The sequence below is a fragment of the Bos taurus genome, chromosome 23 (genome assembly GCF_002263795.3).
Source record: "Bos taurus isolate L1 Dominette 01449 registration number 42190680 breed Hereford chromosome 23, ARS-UCD2.0, whole genome shotgun sequence".
Classification (NCBI taxonomy): domain Eukaryota; kingdom Metazoa; phylum Chordata; class Mammalia; order Artiodactyla; family Bovidae; genus Bos; species Bos taurus.
This window is the reverse complement of record NC_037350.1, coordinates 17,143,821-17,164,263: the sequence shown is the minus strand read 5'-3', so window position 1 is coordinate 17,164,263 and position 20,443 is coordinate 17,143,821. Positions and strand designations below refer to the sequence as shown.

At 50.5% G+C, this 20,443-nt stretch overlaps 2 protein-coding genes across 5 annotated transcripts; one reads left to right on the top strand and one right to left on the bottom strand.

Annotated features, from left to right (window-relative positions):
- Positions 1-864: 864 nt before the first annotated feature.
- On the bottom strand, positions 865-6,158 carry MAD2L1BP (MAD2L1 binding protein). Of its 2 annotated transcripts, XR_003032084.2 has the most exons (4): positions 5,991-6,158; positions 5,105-5,370; positions 2,308-2,909; positions 865-1,130 (listed from the first exon to the last, which is right to left on the bottom strand). XR_003032084.2 is itself a non-coding variant. In NM_001076381.2 (3 exons), the coding sequence occupies exons 1-3, from the start codon at positions 6,034-6,036 to the stop codon at positions 2,397-2,399; spliced, it is 825 nt and encodes a 274-aa protein (NP_001069849.1). In that variant the 5' UTR covers positions 6,037-6,067; the 3' UTR covers positions 1,947-2,396. The 2 variants fall into 2 exon arrangements, 1 of the variants encoding a protein (NP_001069849.1); NM_001076381.2 differs by lacking the exon at positions 865-1,130 and having other exon boundaries at positions 1,947-2,909; positions 5,991-6,067.
- Positions 6,158-20,360, top strand: GTPBP2 (GTP binding protein 2). Of its 3 annotated transcripts, none has more exons than XM_059880307.1 (12): positions 6,158-10,365; positions 12,780-12,806; positions 13,294-13,478; positions 13,773-13,881; positions 14,338-14,535; positions 14,837-15,011; positions 15,145-15,364; positions 15,786-15,921; positions 16,041-16,099; positions 16,641-16,812; positions 17,260-17,424; positions 17,654-18,938. In XM_059880307.1, the coding sequence occupies exons 3-12, from the start codon at positions 13,345-13,347 to the stop codon at positions 17,828-17,830; spliced, it is 1,545 nt and encodes a 514-aa protein (XP_059736290.1). In that variant the 5' UTR covers positions 6,158-10,365; positions 12,780-12,806; positions 13,294-13,344; the 3' UTR covers positions 17,831-18,938. The 3 variants fall into 3 exon arrangements, with proteins under 3 accessions (XP_059736290.1, XP_005223472.1, NP_001076890.1); XM_005223415.4 differs by lacking the exons at positions 6,158-10,365; positions 17,654-18,938 and adding exons at positions 10,690-10,977; positions 19,850-20,360; NM_001083421.1 differs by lacking the exon at positions 6,158-10,365 and adding an exon at positions 10,788-10,977.
- Positions 20,361-20,443: the final 83 nt, after the last annotated feature.

Below are 20,443 nucleotides of genomic sequence, written 5' to 3'. Positions count from 1 at the left end.
CACAGATGGCTCTTGATTTTTCCCTTTCATAGGATTGTTTCAGCTAAGTGGCAAAGACCTAGAAGGGGGAGTGGGGATTCCCCAGAGGTCCAATGGTTAGGACTCCAGTGTGTGGGGATAGGGAGGGGCTGGCTAGGCAATGGGGGACCATATAGGGCCACACCCTGGGAAAGGAGGGTGCAAAAAAGGTTACAAAATGTGAGTTTATGGACTACACTTCCCGATCAACATTTTCATATACAACATCAACAGCTACACGTTCCCTACCACCTACAATTACCTACCTCAGGTCCCACGCCTATTGCTTTTAGGTTCAAATGGTAGCAACAGATGAAAGGCCTGACCCACTGAAGCTGGGGCTCTTCACTCCCTGGGCTAGATAGGATTTCTTCACATGCATCTCTGGAGTGCCCAGCCAAGGTTAAAAGAGATAAACAGGTGCCTCAGGAGGCTTGTTGTCAGGGAAGATGATATTTGTTGACAAACTGATCTTTTAATTTCTGGATTCCTTTGGAGCAGATTAATGAAATCAGAATGACCTGTGCCCCAATGCCAAGCCAAGAAGTGTCTAAATTACCTGGATAATTAACTTTGTTTTGACTGTCTAGACATTGTTTGTGAAGGTTTTTTAAAGTAGGACTTGAGGGATCAGACTTGCCTTAATGTCTTCCACCTCAAAAGTTTATAACTCCCTTCTTTAAAATTCCCCCTCCCTTTAAGTCGACCCCTCAGCCTGTCCCTTTCCGAGTGGGAGACATGGCCCTGTTCCTCTTCTGTAAGGTACTATCAGACACAAAAACAGTGGCGAGTCCAAGCTGGCGGAGTATGCTTCAAGTGGACACAGCACAGAAAAGAACTCAAACCTTTTGTTTGCATTGATTCTGTATTTACTTAGCACCAGTAAGTGGCAGGTTCCACATCAGGAAACACAATCTGAAGCCAGAGATGAAGTCCCACAGCTTTCCAATGCTTCCAAATTCAGCAGGGCAAACCCTGTTTAATCATCTCAGAGTAAAATCACACAGAATGCACAGCACAGTGTAAAGCACTCAGCCTCTGGAGTCAGCTGGACTGGGTCTGAATCCAGGTTTCAACACTTATGCAAGTTATTCAGTCTCCCCAAGCCTCATCTATAAGACACAGACAATATTATGAAATCTGTAAGGTTATTAGATTAGATTATGTAAAGTGCTTAAAACCTACTATAAAATATAAACTATTTCCCATGTTTTCTTAAAGTATAAAAAATAGTATATATTGTACACACACACATACACCACACACCTATCCCCACCACCAGCAGGGTGAGGATTCTGCCTTCAACTTGCTTCCAAAAAATAAGTAGATGTTCTCAGGGACAAAGACCATCAGTGCTCAGTGGTCAGGACAGCACCAAGCTGGAGAGGATAGCAGTAAGGATCAGGATGGCCAAGCCACAGATGCAGCTGAGGAGGAATGGCCACAGGCAGGAGGGCAGGGATGGCACAAGGACAATACTGCCAACAGTCACTGCCAGCAGCCACCATGCAACTGCAGTGGAGATAGCAGGGTGAATTCCAGAAGGGATATTTGGCCTCACGGAAGTAACTCTACAGGGCAGACCCGGTGTCTTAGCCTATGGTTCAATCAGGCTTTACAAAGGCTCGCTTGGTTTTCTTTTCTCAGGTCCCTCCCGCTGTGTGACCTCTGCTTTGGGTACACATACTCTAAGGGTCACAGAACCCAACATGGGGCAAGCAAAGAACATCGGGCTACGAGTTAGCTGATGAGGATTCTTGGTCCCAACTCTGCTATCAAACTGTTAAAGAACCTTGGCCAAGTCATTTAACTTCCCATATTGGCCCAGGAATAATGAAGAGAAAGAACTATTACAAAAAAAGAAATCATGGAAGGCTGAAGCCTAAGAGACCAAAGATTACTCTAGCCTTAAGCCTCTTTAAGCCAAAAATGTTTCAGGAAAATTTAATATGAATCCATTCATTTTATAATATATTTAAGTCCATGAGTCACATCCACATTATGTCCCTGTTAAAAATTCTAAAAAGCCACAGCAAAAAGCTAAAAAGGGTCACCTCCCCACCCCACCCCATGGGTGGGGTGGGGAGGGGAGGGGAGGGAGCCTGTCTGTGGGCCCATGTTTGCTTTCCAGCCCCCAAAAGAAACACCTGACCCAGCACCCTCTGGGAAAATCAGCCTGTGATTCAAAGAGATGCTTGTTCAATGATGATTACAACCCCAGCCATACCATCAGTCCACCAGGAAGTCTAAGGGGGGCAGGCAGCCAGAAGGACAGAACCTTCCTCTCACCAGGAATTAACTAGCTCCAAGCAGATGGGTGACGTGGCGCCACCAGGGGAAGATAATTTAGCCACTGTGTGCACGATGAGCATTCCCATTCACTCGTGGAAGCCTTTCAGTGTCAATGGGGCCTGGAACCAAATGTAATCCTCCCAGGTTGTAGCTGGGATGGCGGGTCGGCCACAGGACAAGGTCACAGTCAGCTTGTGGCCCCGGCTGGGCACTCTGTAGTTGAGCTTGGGTCGAAACCAATCTTCTCCACAGTCGCGGTGACCCTGTGCCATGACGATGGTGCCCATGAGTGGAGGGACCTGCAGCTCACTGAAGGCATCAGCCAGGAAAATGGCTCGGAAGAGGCGGCGCAAACAAGCTGCTGTGCTCAGGCTCGGGTCCATGCTGTTGGGGGCTAATCGGGACAAGTCAAGCTCATAGAACTCCTTGGGGCTGAGGGCATTGCCCCCAAGGAGGATCAGCACTCGAGGGACTAGTGTCCGGGCAAAGAGTCCCTCCAGGTGGCTGAGGACACTCTCCAGTTCTGCCAGAGTTTGCTGGCATTTCCTGCTGCTCACCTCAGCAGTGGCCCGAGGTTTCTTCTTCACCACGTCCTCTGCCTGTGAGGACAAAGAATGGTGACAGAGAAGGTCTGCAAGATAGACGAAAGCTAATGCCCTTTGAAGAACCATGCTGGGACAGAGCAGACTCACAGGACTGGAACTCCAGTTCAGTGAACCGCCACACTCAAGACCCTGGGTTTTATCACAGGAAAATGTGTCAAAAAGGAAAACAGATTCTTTGTACAAAATTATAATTCTTCCGCACTCAGAACAGCAAAGACAGTGTACTGAAGCATCCAGAAATTAGCAACTAAAATACTAAAATACTCATGTGGTGGCATGGCAGGTAGTAAGCTTTTGCTGTGCTGAAAATAATGACAAGACTGAGGACTGGGGGCTTCCCTAGTAGTCCAGTAGTTAGAATCCACATTCTAATGCACAGGAGGAGAGCTTGATTCCTGCTTAGGAAACTAAGATTCCCATATGCCACAGGGCAACTAGAGAGCCTGTGCTTGGCAATTATTCAGCAAAAAAAAACAAAAAAAAAAACCCACCAAGGATTATTTGGTCTAATAAATTCTGGAGTTCATCCTCCAGTTAAACATGGCATTCATGTTGAGGTTTGACAGAAAATAGCAAAATTCTGTAAAACAATTATCCTTCAATAAAAAATAAATTAAAAAAAAAAAAAACATGGCAAGCTGATGGAAGGGAGGAAGGAAATGAAAGAGTGGGTGGGAGGGAGGAAGAAAGAGGGGAGGGAAGCAGGAAGGGAGGGGAGAGAAAGAGGACTCCCAGTGGCAAAAATAACTAAAAAATAGATGGCAGTGGCTAAAGACAACAACAAATTTTTGGAAGAGAGAAAGCAGGAAGCACTCAAGAGAGCTGAATACCAAGTGCTGTCAGAGGGGACTCCCCTGAGAAGCAAAACCACACTGAAGAAGTCCATAAAAGGCCTAGGAGTTGTTCACTTAAGCACCACAGAACACAAAAATGAACACATGGGGACTGAGTGAACACCTGTGCAAGGACCCTAGGCGTGCATGCGTGCTAAGTCACTTCAGTCATGTCCAGCTCTTTGTGACCCTATGGACTGTGGCCTGCCAGGCTCCTCTGTCCATGGGATGCTCCAGGCAAGAATACTAGAGTGGGCTGCCATTCCACTCCAGGGGATCTTCCCAACTCAGGGATCAAAACTGCATCTCTCATGTCTCTTGCATTGGCAGGCAGACTCTTTACCACTAGTGCCACCTGGGAAGCCCAGGACCCTTAGATGGCCTGCCCACCCAAACACAATGTTTTGGAAGTGTTCTTTCTCTCTTTCCTTCCTTCCTTTTTCCTCTCATGAGTAGTGTATCAGGTGGAAGCACAAATAAACGTGTTCAGTTTACCATGTATAACTGAAAGATAACTCCAAAATCACCTTTATTAGAGCAAATAATCATCTTTCCCTTTATCATTACCACTTCGTTCCCACCCAGTGTCCTTTAAGTCTATCAGCTAGCTCACAGGGCCAGCCACGCACACAGAACTTTCAATGACTTATTCTTAAATATTCAGACACCAAATAAAAGCCTCAACTGTGAAAGAGACCAAAACAAATAAATAGGAAAGGAATCTGGAAGACACAGAGACAGTGCAAGGGACAGAGGAAAACTTCAAAAACACAGTAATTAACACTCACAAGTAAGAGAAGTTCATACAGACAGGAAACAGGATATAATTAAAAAGGAACATGTGGGACTTCCCTGGTGGTCCAGTGGGTAAGACTGTGAGCTCCCAATGCAGGGGTCCGGGTTCCATCCCTGTTCAGGGATGCTTGCAGGTTGCAACTAAGGCCCAGCACAGTCAAAATAAATTTAAAAAATAAAAATTTTAAGACAAAGTTCTTAAGACTGTGACTGCCAAAAAATTACTTTAAGTGTAAGAATATAAACTCAAGGAAGAAAAGTATAACAGAAACTAAGAAAAGAGGATTTGGAGAGAAAAATACACTAAAATGAGAGGATCATTTCATGAAGTTCAAATGTAACACACAATAGGAGTTTCAGAAAAAGAAAACAAGAGAAAAAGCAGGAAAGCTTTGACTACCCAGACTAGAGTGGGAAAGGACTGAAGCCATAGGGCTGAAACATCCTTTACAGCTGCTTATGCTGACATGCGTGAAGGTTCCTTTAACCACCCTTTTTACCTGCCACCATCTAATAGCCACAAAGTTCACTCACCAATTTTCTCCCAAAGCTTTAGCCTACCTGGGGAAAAGGTTTTCGGTAGAAGTGCTTAAGCTGTTCGTAGGGCAGAGGTAGTTGCTGGCGTTGGTACATGATATGTTTTAGAAGCTCACAAGTAAAGCGACAGCAGCCTTCCTGGCTCACAGGCCCAGGAAACACCACTGGCACCATGCAGTCTCTGGGACGAAAGGGCTCCAAAGGGTTGGGAGGTTCCTGGGTGGAGGTGGTCTCAAGTAGTTCTATCTGGGGGTCCTGAGTTTCCTCCGACTTCTCACACCACTCCAAATCTAGTAGGTGCACAGAGGGACAAGAGAGAAAAACGAAAAACTTAAAAGGTCTATGGACATAGCACCCTGAAGCCCGATCTCCTCTGTTCTCCAAAGCTAAACAGGGTCCGGCCTGATTAGAGCTTAGATGAGAAAAAGTTAAGAGGCCAAAATCAGTCTTCCCATCCCTTGTGGCGACATCAGCCACCACAGCTGAGGCCACACGCCTACACACGCGGATTCCCTCCGCAAACTCCCCTCTGGGAGGCTGCTCGCAGGTTCCAGATCCCAGTTGTCCAAGTAAGAGACTGCAGGATTTGGAGGGACCGGGTGGCGGGAATTTCGGAGACAGCGACTGGAGATCTGCTCAGAAAGCAGAGGCCCTGATATGGGAAAATGAGTTGAGAGAAAGCGGTGTCAAGCAGGGCCCAGAACACGTCGCGAACAAAGAGGAGAATGAACCAATGGAATCCAGGGCCGCGGGGGCGATGGAGTCAAAGGGGCCGAGTCAGAGCTGGGAGGGACGACGGGAAATGGGGACAAGGAACACGGGCTAGTGAAACGACTACGTGCTAAATGACTGGAGGGAGCCGTGGCAGGGAGGAAAACAAACTCCTCGAGCTCCGGACTCTATACCTTACCAGGGACTGTAGCCGGGGGCTGCACTTCCGGCTCCGGGGCCGCCATCACGACCTCCTTCCCGTTCTCCATTCGGTTTGAATAGGCGCCCCGCGGTGCTTCATGGGAAGCCCGCGCCTCCACTTCCTGTTCTGCTGGCCCGGAAGTGGGAGGGGCGCCGCGACTGTGCGGCAGAGGCTTCTCTGGGTGGGAAATTGAGCCCTGTTAAGGAGCGGAGCGGAGCCCTCCTAACACCCTTCGGCGAGTCCGTCGAGCCCTCCTCCCACAGAGAAACCGCGGGTTCTCAACCACTTGGCGCTGCCTTCCGAGGACACCCACTCACCCGCATCCATTCTTTCCTGCGTCCTCTACTCGCTACGCACCTAGTTCGTGTCAGGCCCTGTCCTAGGTGCTGGAGTCTCTGCGGCGAAGAAGCCAGCGACTGGAGGGGTCCTCAAGGGGTTCAGTGCCTATAGATTCAATGCAGTGTGATGAATTATACAGTAAGGTGTACAAGGGCAGTGGACGCGGAGAACAGGAGCGCCTAACCTAGAGGAGGTGGGAGTGAGGAATGGTCCAAGAGGAAATTGATCTTTAAGATGAGTAAAGGTAAAGAGGAGGGTCTGGTGGTCCTGGAGACTGTTAAAAACAAACAAGGCCCAAATGGATTCACTTCTGCTAAATCTCACCAAGACTCATTTCCTAATCTAGTAGGAGTTTCAGCTTCTCCTGGAGTGGAATTTTAAACTAACCAGTCTGGCATTTCAGCGCTAGTGAGGTAATCTGCAAGATAAGTCCCCCAACATTCCCCCTAAATGGAATTCCCCTTTCTTTTGCTAATAACATCATTATCCTGCCTCCATTTCTATAAAAGTCTTGCATTTTGTACAGCCCCTCAGAGTGCCTTTTATTTACTGGATGAGATACTTCCTGATTCATGAATTGTTAAATAAAGCCAATTAGATCTTCAAATCTTCAGTTGAATTTTGTTTTTTTTAACAAGACCTTGAGATACAAGAGCATCCTCAATTCAAGAAATAAAAAGAGTTCGGCTTAAGAAGTATTAAAGCTGTGGTAGACAAACAGAAGCCAAATCATAGTAAGGAAGGCTTTCTAAGCCATATTAAAAAGTTTGAACTTGTTCCTGTAAGGGGATGGAGGAACGTTTGAAAGGTTTAAGTAGGAGAGTGACATGGTTATATTTACATTTTATACTGAAAAATTCAACCTCTACACTGGCTGCAGTGTGGAGATTAGATTACAGAGAGGACAAAGGAGGAGGCACAGATACCAGTCAGAGCTAGCAATTGGAATACCCAAGTACATGGTGAGAGAGGCCTGAACTAGGGTAGTCACAGTGGGGTGGAGAGAACTGGGTGAACCCTATAGATATTTAGGAGGTCCAGTGAGTAAGGTGGTTGATCCCAGGAAGAGGAGGGAGAGTGAGAGACTGTCCAGAAGATAAGCAAAAAAAAAAAAAGCAGACTTTTTACTTCAGCAACTCTATGGCCAGTTGTGCCATTCAATGAGGGAGGGAACACCAGAGGAAGGCCAGTTTTATTGGGTATGGGTAAGGAGAAAAGATGAGTTCCATTTTTGATAGGTTGAGTTTGTTGTTCCATTGGACAGTGAAGAGATAATTTAGGGACACCATGAGGAGCAGAAATATGTATGTGAAAGTCATCAGCAGGGAGGTTGTATACAATGAAAATGAGCAAGGATCCTGAAGACACTAATGTTTGGGGATGAGCAGAAACAAAAAGGGTCTATGGAGGAGACTGAGGAGTAGCCAGTTCAGTTCAGTTCAGTTGCTCAGTCGTGTCCGACTCTTTGTGACCCCATGAATCACAGCAAGCCTGTCCATCACCAACACCCGGGGTTCACTCAAACCCACTTCCATCGAGTTGGTGATGCCATCCAGCCATCTCATCCTCTGTCGTCCCCTTCTCCTCCTGCCCCCAATCCCTCCCAGCATCAGAGTCTTTTCCAATGAGTCAACTCTTTGCATGAGGTGGCCAAAGTACTGGAGCTTCAGCTTTAGCATCGTTCCTTCCAAAGAACATCCAGGGCTGATCTCCTTGTAGTCCAAGGGACTCTCAGGAGTCTTCTCCAACACCATGGTTCTAAAGCATCAATTCTTCGGTGCTCAGCTTTCTTCACAGTCCAACTCTCACATCCATACATGACCACTGGGAAAACCATAGCCCTAACTAGACAGACCTTTGCTGGCAAAGTAATATCTGCTTTTCAATATCCAGGGAAGTAGTAATAAAAATAGATAAGTGTTAGGTGATAGAGACCAAGAGAACAAGTGTGTTTCAGGAAACAGGAACCAGCGATCAAAACACTCCATAAAAAGCATAATGATTAAAATACTGTGGTATTGGCTTAGGAATAAACAAAACGGAAGAGAGTCAAGAAACAGATTAATGTATCAATATGTATATAGGTCTCAGCAATGATGAGGCTGACTCTTCGAAGCAAATAATTTCAAACAACTCCCTATGCATTTAGGAGGGGGAAAAATTAGTTCCCATTATACATTCTACATAAAGATACATTCCAAATCAATTAAACATATAAACATAGAAATAAACCTCAAAACTCTTAGAAAAAAATACTGGAGAATTATTCATAATTTAGGAGTGGGGTTGGCCTAGACATGACACAAAACCAAGAAAATATAAAGAATTGCTAAATCTGATTTTAAAATGTATGTAAAGATACTATACATAAAGAATGAATGACTAATTATGTACCAGGAAAAAAGTCTGCGTGTGTACATCCATTATTTACCCCACAGGCAACCACCTCATAAGCACCTCATAAGCAACCCTTCCAGGAAACTAAACACACATATCACCTTCCATCTCCCAGGACCCTGATCTCCTCCTGGGCAGAATTCCCTGCTCCTCCTACTCCTCTGCCAGCCTTCACTCCTGTCTGCGGTAAGCCAGGTGGTATAAGATCAGATATCAGAATGGGCTATCCCACTCCATCTCTTAAAAGAAGGGAATTGGAAAGAATGAAGTGAAACTGTGTGGGGGACAGCTGAAAGATCTGTGATGATGAGAGTAGAAGTGTTATCAGGTGACTGCAGCAGACCCTGGTTATCAAGAGAGCCCAGTGGTGGTGGTGGTGGTGGTGATAATGTTGGAGGAATAGTCTTAGCTCTCGCTTCCAATCCTCATCTTTCTTCAGCTGTCTCACTCAGCCCCTAAGTAGCAGTTTTCCTGGTGGGGTTGTGTCCCTGGCTGTCTGCAACATAACCTTCCTTTAGCTGAACAGGATACAGAAGTCACAGCTTGAAGGACCCATAATTGGTTGGGTCTGCTAAGCCCTTTTGCAGATTTTGGTCCTTCTGCTTTCACCGGTTTGGGGAGTTATGCCACGTGGACAGCATCTACCTGATCAGTAACCTGCCTTCCTCCTTGTGGTCCTGGGGAGAAAGCCATGGACTTCAGCAGGTCTGAACCTCTGCAAGGATCACCAGAGGTAAGCCACTGGTGCTAATTTTCCAAGGAAAACTGAGGTCTGCAGGGAAAGGTTTATTTCTAGGCTGCGTTTGAGGATCTCGCTGTTTGTGAAGAGAGGGGAAGTGGACATACAATGGGTGAGTGGTGAGTCACGAGACAGCCACGGGGCTGGGAACTGAACTCTGGCGTCCTGACTCCCAGCTCAGCAACACCAACTGCTTCTCCACTCTGCCTTTCTAGTGTGTTGTACACTGGTTTATGTCACTGAATGTGTTTACTCTTTGCTGACTGCAAGAGCCCTAAAGAGCAAGAGAGTTGACAGCTTGGCAAGAAAGTCAAAAGTCAGCAGTCCCCTGGGCCCTTTGCCAAGTTTCTATTCCAGGCAACTTCCCCCGCCCTCGCAGCGGTTGACGTAACCCGAGCCCCAGCCCCGCCCAAGTAGGGGCCAGGCCCCTCCTACACCCCCTGGTTGTTTTAAAACCAAACTCGGTTCTCCCGGATTGGTTCTGCTTCAAAATAAAGGGGAGGGGTAATACTCGCTGCGGGCACTCGCTGCAGGGCAGGGCTGGTTTATAGATTCAGGCCTCGTGTCGGGGCTACCGCGGTGTCTCGGGCTGCTAAAACCAGCCCCCGGAGGGTGCCAGCCCGGTAATAAAGCAGTGACCACTGTGTAAAGGTGGCATAATCATCGTAACAATAAAAGCCATAATTAGGCTAACCACCATCCGCCTCCGCCCTGGCATTGGTCCTGACTCACCCAGAAGGCACGCATGCCATTGAGGGAGAAACTGAGGCATGGGCGGAACCAGTAGGCTGGAGGGACAAGTCGCCCTGAATTCTTCAGCTCTCCAGGTCCAAAACATCTTGTCTGCGATCGCGTTAAGGGGCCAAATCCAGAAGCGCCTACAAGGCTAGATTCTATGTAAGCTCCCCCGACTCCAGTGACTGCCCCACCTCCAGGCCCCTGGAAAAGACCCGCTCAGCTCTCGGAGACTGGAACCAGACTACAGCTCCCTTAGGCCTTTGCGCGCAAAGCCGCGCTCCTTGCCTACGCCTAGAAGCCACCCGCGGCCCCTTGCGCCGCGATGCCTCCTGGGAGTTGTAGGGCTGCGGCGAACTCTTTCCAGGGAGCTCCTAGGCCTAAGGACTCTATATCCCATGGTGCTCCGCGGTTGTTTCTGACGCGACCCGGAGGCCAGGGGATGCGGGGGCGTGGCCTGCCCAGGGCCCCACCCCGCTCTCCTCTGGCTGGCCCGACTCGGCCGTGGCAGTAGGCGCGGCGGCGGCGGCGGCGGCGGCGGTGGCGGCGGGGGGGAGGGGCCGGGCGGGGGGCTGGCGGCAGCGGCGGATGGACTCGCGGGTATCGGAGCTGTTCGGCGGCTGCTGCCGGCCCGGAGGGGGCCCGGCCGTGGGCGGAACCCTCAAGGCTAGGGGCGCCGGCGGCGGCAGCAGCTGCGGTGGCCCGAAGGGGAAGAAAAAGAACGGAAGGAACAGAGGGAGCAAAGCAAACAACCCCCCGTACCTGCCCCCCGAGGTGAGCACCTGATAAGTGGCGGGGTCAGAGGTAACCACTCCTTCCGGTACCGGGACTCCAGGAAGGCGGGACAGAGAGAAATAGTACCCCCTTCCGGTGTCATAGACCCCTGAGAAGAGGAGAACCGTTTTTTCCGGTCCAAGGACCCCAGGGAGAAGGGACAGAAAGACTGGGCCTCCATTCCTGTGTTAGGACCCTGGGGAGGAAGAGTTGGGAGGGCGGCGGGAATCTCCCCACTCTGATCTAAGGAACTCCAGGTGAAGTGGGGAAAGGCGGTCCCATCCGCATCCCTTGGGAAGAGCAGAGTAGAATGCCCAAGCCCTTTTCCTGTGCAACTGAAGGAAAGGAGACTGCATCCTGGGAAGTGAGCAGTTAGAGTTTTCTAAACTTGTTCCAGGGAGGAGAGGAGTACCGGGAAAAGAGCAATATGTTCCCTCCCTCTCCACACACACAAACACAAGCAGAGAACACTCAGGCTAAGTCCTCCCGCCCTTTGCCTGTCCTACGAGGAAGTGTGCACAGCCTCCACCTTCCTGCTCCAGCTGTTCCCTAAGGCAGACAATAATTGCTACTTTGTCCCTCTATAGAAAAGGAGGACACAGGAGAAGAGCCTCATCCAGTGGTTGTCAAACTTGAGCACGTTAGAGAATCACCTGCTGCACCCCTAAAATTTCTGATTCAGTAGGTCAAAGGTGTCCCTGATAATCTGTATTTCTTACAAGTTCCCAGGTGATGCGAATGCTGCTGGTCCTGGGACCACACTTTGAGAAACTTTAGCCTAGACCATCATCCTTGTATCAGTATTCTGAAGCCACTCATTCTAATTTTTCATGTCCAGCAAAATGAAAAAAAGGAAGGTCTCTGTTGATGGGGAAAGGTCTCCTTTACACTCCCATGGGATTATCAGTGAAGACCTATAAGAGCCTGAGAGTCAAAGAGCCTTGAAGGGATGGAATGATGACAGGAAGGGGAGAAGGAAAATGAAATGGCCAGGGAGGAGGAGTGCAGAAATACAGGACTGGCAGGACAGGCAAATCTCATATCCTTTTGCACCTGAGAGGGGAAGGCTCGGGCAATAGGATACTTCTGTGTTGGGTCATCTGATATAGGGAAGGGGAGGGGGTGGTGTGATGGACTCAAGATTTCACCTCAGCTGGGGCGCGAGGGCTAGGGGGCAGAAGGGGAAAGGCCACAGTGGTCTGGTTTGTGGTGTCTGCCTCCTTCATTATCTTTTCTGAGTTTCTTCATCTCAACCGCAACTTTGGAGATTGACTCTTCCTTCACCTGGCTCCTCTCTCACTGGGTTTGTAGTGACCAGTGCTGAGCTCACCCTCTGGCACTGCTCCAAAACCTCTTGCAACCTCTTACTCTTGGTGTCATCAGCTGAAGGGCGGGCAGGAAGGAAATGGTGTCTCAGACCAGTGGCAAAGAACGGCCTCCACAGCCTGGACATGGAGAAGACACAGACGTGGGAACAGCAATTTGAGGCCCTAGAAGGAAGGAAAGAGGGTGATCTTACATCTAAGAAGAGCATGCTGCCAGTGATCCAAAAAAGAGGGACTCAGGGTTCCGTTCCTGGCTTAGATAGATGACTGACTGTGTTCTTGGAGGCCTTTCCTTCAGAGAGGTCACCCTGGAACTGAGTACAGGGCTAGTCTGCCATGACCTTTGACAGACACCTAAACAAAGTGCAGCTCAAGCTTCCTGCTCTCATAAGTTAGCTGCCTGAACCCCACTGGGAATCGGGGAAGTAAGGGTTAGGCCTGGACAGTGTGTGGTAACAGCTCCCTGTTTCTTTTCAGGCTGAAGATGGAAACATCGAATATAAAGTGAGTCTTAGGCTGGGGAGGGGCAGGTTGTCCTTGGTGTGGGATGATTTTCTATGATCCTTCTAACTTTATGCTCTATACTGCTGCAGTCCATTGGGTCGCTAAGAGTCAGACACAACTGAGGGACTTCACTTTCACTTTTCACTTTCATGCTTTGGAGAAGGAAATGGCAACCCACTCCAGTGTTCTTGCCTGGAGAATCCCAGGGACGGGGGAGCCTGGTGGGCTGCCGTCTATGGGGTCGTACAGAGTCGGACACGACTGAAAAGCAACTTAGCAGCAGCAGTCATTTAAAGATGTGGTTCAGAGTAAGGGCTCTGTACCTCATTCTGTTGGAAGAGGACGCGCTGTCTGAAGAGGTCAGGGATGAGGGTGGTTAAGAGGGAAGGGAAGGCCCTGGTCCTTGCAGCAGGACAGATGGGGAACCTGTGGGGTCAGGAGAAACATCTCTGACTTTTTCTTCTCATGATACTTCACCTGCCCTAAGCTGAAGCTGGTGAATCCATCCCAGTATCGTTTTGAGCACCTGGTGACCCAGATGAAGTGGCGGCTCCAGGAGGGCCGTGGTGAGGCCGTCTACCAGATTGGGGTAGAGGACAATGGGCTGCTGGTGGGGCTGGCTGAGGAGGAGATGCGGGCTTCCCTCAAGACCCTGCACCGGATGGCAGAGAAGTATGCTTCCCTTTGGTCCTCCTTTCCCTAAATCCCCAGGACCTGCCTTCTCTGGACAAAGGGCTGAAGTGGGGAGGGTTAGTTTTCTGGGGTCCTCTGCCCTGGACCCAGGCTTTTTGCCCCTTGACTTAAGGTTCATTTGTGTCAAGGGAGCTGTGGATGCAGGATAGATTGGAGGCAGGTAGGAAGTGGAGTAAGGTGTTCGGAGCTCTGGGGGAAGTATGAGAAGGCCATGGGTCCAGGGGGGATGGGGAGTACAGGTGAGATGTGGCAGCTGTGGCCTTGCTGTGACAGAGTCGGGGCAGACATCACTGTTCTCCGGGAGCGAGAAGTGGACTATGATAGCGACACACCCCGGAAGATCACCGAGGTGCTAGTACGAAAGGTTCCTGACAACCAACAGGTGGGTCCCCACCCCTTCCTGTTTCTCACACCCCTGCTCCCTGGGAAGGTCCTATGGTGGCAGACTCTTCCCTGGCCTGGGACTCTGAGATTTGGTCCCCAGAGACTGCCTATGCCTTTTTTTTCTGGTTGGACTGGGTCTTTGTTGGTGTGCACCGGCTTTCTCTAGTTGGTGAGCAGGGGCTACTCTCCATTGTGGTGCATGGGCTTCTCATCCTGGTGGCTTCTCCTTGCGGAGCACCGGCTCTAGGTGCACAGGCTACAGTAGTTGTGGCTCCTGGGCTTTGTTGCTCCCCTGCACGTGCAGTCATTCTGGACCAGGGATCAACCATGTCTCCTGCATTGGCAGGCAGATTCTTACCCACCACACCGCCGGGGAAGTCCCTGCCGCTGCTTTTGACCTTTCAGTGGACAGAGGTGAGGGGTTGGAACCTGACCTCTGACAATTCATCTGCAGTTCCTGGACCTCCGTGTGGCTGTCCTGGGGAATGTGGACTCAGGGAAGTCAACTCTGCTTGGAGTCCTGACCCAGGGAGAGCTGGACAATGGGCGGGGCCGGGCTCGGCTCAACCTTTTCCGCCACCTGCATGAGATTCAATCCGGCCGGACCTCCAGCATCAGCTTTGAGATCCTGGGCTTTAACAGCAAGGGAGAGGTGCATGCAATCACCGGGACCCAGTGGGACCAGACTCTGAGGATGGGATGGTAGTGGTGAAGGACAGAGTGAGGGCAGAGTGTGGAGACTTTGTGGAGTAGTGTAGATGAAGGAAGGCCCGAGGACACTGAACCCGCTGTGACCTCCTTAGAAAACAAACAGGGAATCAACTGAACTAAATCCTCAGTGGGGGCTCAGGGTTAAGAGGCAGGGTTACCCAGGGACTGGTTTAGGTCCTGGCAGATCTTGCAGGGTTGGGGAGGCTGGCCAGGGGCACTGAGAGCCCGGGGCTCTGGGCCAGGTGGTGAATTACAGTGACTCACGGACGGCAGAAGAGATCTGTGAGAGCAGCTCCAAGATGATCACCTTCATCGACCTGGCAGGCCACCACAAGTACCTGCACACCACCATCTTCGGCCTCACCTCCTACTGCCCCGACTGCGCCCTGCTCCTCGTCAGTGCAAACACTGGGATCGGTAAGAGGCGTCGGTGCAGGGGCGGGGTCACTCTTCTCCCCGGGCCCCTACACATCTGGGAGCCAGACCACCTCTCCTCTTGCTCTCTCCCCATTCCCGCATCCTGACTCTCCCGCCCGCCTTCTCTGAGCAGCTGGCACCACACGGGAACACCTGGGGCTGGCACTGGCCCTGAAAGTGCCCTTCTTCATCGTGGTCAGCAAGGTGGACCTGTGTGCCAAGACCACCGTGGAGAGGACAGTACGCCAGCTAGAGCGGGTCCTCAAGCAGCCTGGCTGCCACAAGGTTCCCATGCTGGTCACTTCCGAGGACGATGCCGTTACTGCTGCACAGCAGTTTGCCCAGTCCCCCAAGTAAGGCTTTCCCACTCCAGAATCCTCAGGGAAGGCCGCCACAGGGCCCTGGAGCACGGGGTACCCCTCGCCTTCCCTACAGACCAGACCAGTTCCGGCTCAGTTCTGTGGTTTTCCAGGTTGGGATTGTGGGAGGGAGTCTTTGCTGAAGGCTGGATCCTTCCCCCAACCAGCTTTGCTGACCCCTGGAAGCCTAGAGGCAAAGTGCTGTGCCAGACGTTTGCCATCTCCCTGGGCTCTGGGATGGGTCTCACGTGCCAAACTCATAGAGAGAGGCCCCAAGCTCCTGAAATGGTTACCAGATAGGAGAGGGCAGCCCCTGTCCACTCTGAGAGAGGCTTGCCTTTCCATGTAGGGGCTCCAGCCACTGCCTCCTATTTGGAACTTTCCTCATCTGCCCATTTTCTGCCTCCCTCTACAGCATCACCCCTATCTTCACACTGTCCAGTGTGTCTGGAGAAAGCCTGGACCTGCTCAAAGTCTTTCTGAATATTTTGCCTCCACTCACCAATAGCAAAGAGCAGGAGGAGCTCATGCAGCAGCTGACAGAGTTCCAGGTAATTGGCCATCTGGACAGGCAGTCAGCCAGGGAACTAGGAGGGACTAATCCTGAGCCCAGAGTCTGTTTTGAGGTTTTAGAGCTGCCAGCCCTTGATAGAATCTTCTTTGGCTTCAGGTGGATGAAATCTACACGGTACCAGAAGTGGGCACAGTTGTTGGAGGGACGCTTTCCAGGTGAATTGCCTTTCTTGTTATCTACCCCACTCAGCCCTTACACACCCAAGGACCTGAAAACATCATAGCTCACAGGCCACCCTGGCGGTGAACAGATGTGCTTGTTTGTAGATGAGGCTTTCACCATCAGAGATGGAGAAAGCCCATAAATTGGCTTATAAGGGAAGAAACTTGCCACTTCTTAGGATCCTTCAGGCCTCTGCAGGGGGAAGTCTGAGTCTTGACCCCACGAAGACACCTAGAGTGCATTCAGCTGACTTCATTGCCACCAGGGAAACAAGGTCCCCTGAAACTCTGCCCAAGGGCATGATTGCTCTTTCAGGAATCAGGTGGTCAGTGTTAAGCCAGGAGGTCCCTGTCTGCCAGGCTCTGCTGGTGTGAGCCTTCAGTCTGGACTGGGGCAAGGCAGTCATCTCCTTAGCTTTGAGTCACAATTTGGGGTCTTTCTCCCCCACCTGAGGGACTCAGAAGGGAATGACCTAGTAGAGAAGTACGTGTGGGGCTTAGGCTGACGCTGTGCCTCCTGCCCTCTGGGCTGCAGTGGGATTTGCCGTGAGGGGGACCAGCTGGTGGTGGGCCCCACGGATGACGGCTGCTTCCTGGAGCTCAGAGTTTGCAGCATCCAACGCAACCGCTCTGCCTGTCGTGTGCTGCGAGCTGGTCAGGCCGCTACGCTGGCCCTCGGAGACTTTGACAGATCTCTCCTTCGCAAGGTGAGGTGGAAGGGTGGGTTGGAGAGAAAACACAAAGAAAAGTGCCTGGGAGGCTGGCTGCTTGAAGGAGAAGCATCAAAGGTGCTTCAGGGGAACTCAGAGGGAACATGGTCTCTAACCCAAGAGGGCTGTCCGGGTATGGACAGACACTGTCTGGGTATGGAGAAGGCTTAGGATACTCACAAAGCACAGATTGCTAAATGTGAATCATTGTGTCACAACCCTAGTGTCTAGGACTCTGAAAATACCAAGCATTAGAAGGGTTAGAGGACACAGGTGGGTAAGGGAGGGCTCCTTAAAGAGAAGGGTTTTCAGTCGGGTTTTCAGTCTTCTGAGGTCTTTGTGTTTGAAGTCCTAGAGGAAGCTGTAAAGGGTGTGAGGGCGGCCAGGGAGGAGACACTAATGTGAGGTCTGCCCTTCCTGAGTGTGAGGGCTCTGCCTCCCCAGGGCATGGTGATGGTGAGCCCAGAGATGAATCCCACCATCTGCTCAGTGTTCGAGGCAGAGATAGTCCTGCTGTTCCATGCCACCACCTTCCGGCGAGGCTTCCAGGTGACAGTTCATGTGGGCAACGTACGCCAGACAGCAGTGGTGGAGAAGATCCATGCCAAGGTGAGGGGACCCAGCCATGCCCCCGTTTTCCCAGGGAACAGTCAGAATTCTCCTGCATCCAGAAAGGAGGGAAGCCTGTCCCCAGACTCAGAGACCTCCCTTATCCCTCCAAGGGGACAAAGCCCCACTTGGGGTGGGTAGATGCCTGCTCAACCCTCGAGGGTGGAGGGCCAAGACTAGTAGAGACAAGAGGCATGGTCCAGGGCCAGTGACCGTGTATCTGCTGCAGGACAAGCTGCGGACAGGGGAGAAGGCAGTGGTACGTTTCCGCTTCCTGAAACACCCAGAGTACCTGAAGGTGGGCGCCAAGCTGCTGTTCCGGGAGGGTGTCACCAAGGGCATCGGCCATGTCACCGATGTGCAAGCCATTGCAGCAGGAGAGGCCCAGGCCAACATGGGCTTCTGAACTCCAAGCGGGCACAGCTCTTCTGCTGTCCCTACAATACAAAAGGTGACTTCCGGCCATGCTGCCCCCCACGTTGGCGGCTGTGTGTTAGTAGGCTAGAGAGAGGGGGTGCTCTCCACTGCCTGCTCCCTGCCACCTTTTCTGGAGACATGCCAATCTAGGTATGACCAGGGAGGGGCAGTCAGTCGTGAGGGAGAAGACAGGAGAATTCAGGGCAGTGCTCAGTAGCCTAGTGTTCACCTGGTTGGCTCATCAAGCTTGGCAACCCTGCGGCCTGTCTACCGGAGGGAGCTGACCACTGCCACACCGGCCCCACTGTCAGGACTGGGCATGATCCACTGGTGTGGTTCTTGCACGTCAGGAATTGTCACAACTGCTGGGGGTGGTCCTCGAAAGCTCTCCTTTTTCTATACCTCTTCTCAAGGCCATGTAAGTTGCCCACCTCTACTTGACTGTGGACAAAAGACCTCTGCTCCGGGCCATCAGGTGGCCCAGGGTCTGAAGAAAAGGCACAGGGACAGTGAAGGCAGAGCTCCCACCCTGTGCCAAGACACAAGGCCAGCTCCTCAGCTTTCTCCCCCTTCCCTTCTTCATTCAAGGGCCACGTCCCCCGTTTCTCCTCTCAAAGGCCCCACAGGTGCTATTTGTTGTGCTGGCCCAGGTGTGGGGCCGCCAAGCTAAGACTTGGCCAACCGAGGGTCAGCTGCATGTCAGTCAGTCTTGTCCCTGCCTCCGCAGTGATCTGTTGATTTTAACGCTGGATCAACCAGTATGTTTTACTTTCCCCGACCACAGCTCCCCGTCCCACACCCTCACCTCCCCTCTGGCCCCATGTAAGTCCTCTCTTGTTTTAGTAGTTTGCAGTGAGCATCCCTTTCCCTCTGTTGCAGGGAACCTGGAGGAAAGGGAAAGATGTTGCCATATTTCCTACTCCTTAGGGCATGGATTCCCTCCTTTCCCTTTGTTAGTGTCCTGGGTTCCCATGGACTCAGGGATTTGGTTGAGGTTTCTCTGCGTGTATGTATATATATATATATATACACATACATACATATATATATTTAAATACACATATATATATTGTACAGAATAAAAATGTTTTATTGAACACACCGTGCTTATGTTTAAGCCCCAGGCTCATCTTCCAGAGCTGAATTCCTCTCGAGGATCAGAGAAAAGCAAAACCCTTATGCTGCTAAGCCCTAATGGGGGGAAAGAACCCATCCGGCCTCGTGTTCACCCTGCGTCCTTTCCTCTCCCCCACTTGCGGTCAGTGTCCCAGTGCTGTGACTTAAGTATGCTGGCTTGGTTTGCATAGTTCTTTGAGCAGAATAGAAAGTCAAACTGTCACCTTTCCAGCTAAGACAGGTACCCACCCTGTACTTGAGGGGCTGGCCACTTGCTCATGGTCACAGGGTTACATAAGGAGGCTGATGACTGCCCCATCAGAGATTTAGAGATAAGCATGCCAGCTATGTAGTGATGGGTAGAACTTAAGAGACATGGCAATCTGATCCTCACTCTTTTCCTAGCAATGCAAAGTGTAGTGAGGTTCATATTATAGTCTAAACTGACTTTTTGGAGCTGAAGGCTACCCACTGAAACCTGTCTTCTTCCTGTTTGTGTTCAGAGTACCTGACTACCACATTCTATGGGTGGAGAAATATGGCTCAAGGTTAAAGTCCAATGCAAAAAACAGGGACTACATTTGCAGTACTGATCCTTGCAAAAGAAATTTAATAATAAATGTGGCCTATGGTCCCAGGGGTATTCTGCCTTCAGAGTATTAAAGTGAGCCTCCCTACCATTCAGGCTTCGCTGCCCTTTTTGGCCACACTGCACAGCATGAAGCATCTGTTCCCTGACACCAGGGATCAAATCTGCACCCCCTGCAGGGGAAGCACAGTCCCTTGGCTGCTTTTTAAATATCGCTGGTTTAACTGGCTACTAAGAAGCCTGTGGTTGAAGAACTTCCTACTGGTGTTGGGAACTAAAAACCCTTTACTTCCTTCCGTACAGCTGCTCATAAACTGCTATGAGGGAAGGCTGCAGTCACCATGAAGGTACTACAGGTCTTGCCCAACACTGGCCCTTGCACATCTGTCTGCATCCCCAAGAAACCAAGGTGTGCCTCCGGTGTGGCCTCGTTGGTTCTTCACTAGTGCTCCCTCTCCCCTCCCCCGAGGACCGCTCCTGGCCTCTAGAAGGCCACTGGAACCAAAGTTTCTACCACAGTGCTTTTCTGTATGACTTCTTCCTGTCTACTGAAGTGTTAACAATTTGTTCAACTTGATCTGTACAGCACCCAAAGGAGATTTCTTTTCAAACTTCTCCCTAGATTAAGAAAGGAAGTTTTAGAAAATGATACTGAGACATCTCCACAAACTAGTGAGGCACTCTGCATTGATACAGCACTGAGAAGGATGAAAAAGTGTATAGTAGTCTGTACATTTTTAGTGTTAGTTCCCCTAATCCTAAAATTTTCACTCTGTATTCATCCAGTGAATATCAAGGACCTATTGTGTGCAAAGCACTGTGAAGAATTCTTTTTTTTTTCTTCCCATTTTAAATATTTATTTGGTTGCACTGGGTCTTCATTGCTGCCTGTGGGAT

What these genes read in the sequence shown, in the direction of transcription:
- MAD2L1BP (NM_001076381.2), bottom strand. Translation starts at nt 6,036, where the DNA reads ATGGCGGCCCCGGAGCCGGAAGTGCAGCCCCCGGCTACAGTCCCTG. An exon ending in GCCCCCGGCTACAGTCCCTG is followed by an intron (nt 5,371 to 5,990) that starts GTAAGGTATAGA and finishes TGCACCTACTAG; the next exon opens with ATTTGGAGTGGTGTGAGAAG. An exon ending in ACCGAAAACCTTTTCCCCAG is followed by an intron (nt 2,910 to 5,104) that starts GTAGGCTAAAGC and finishes TTGTCCTCACAG; the next exon opens with GCAGAGGACGTGGTGAAGAA.
- GTPBP2 (NM_001083421.1), top strand. Translation starts at nt 10,792, where the DNA reads ATGGACTCGCGGGTATCGGAGCTGTTCGGCGGCTGCTGCCGGCCCGGA. An exon ending in CCCCGTACCTGCCCCCCGAG is followed by an intron (nt 10,978 to 12,779) that starts GTGAGCACCTGA and finishes GTTTCTTTTCAG; the next exon opens with GCTGAAGATGGAAACATCGA. An exon ending in ACAGATCTCTCCTTCGCAAG is followed by an intron (nt 16,813 to 17,259) that starts GTGAGGTGGAAG and finishes CTGCCTCCCCAG; the next exon opens with GGCATGGTGATGGTGAGCCC.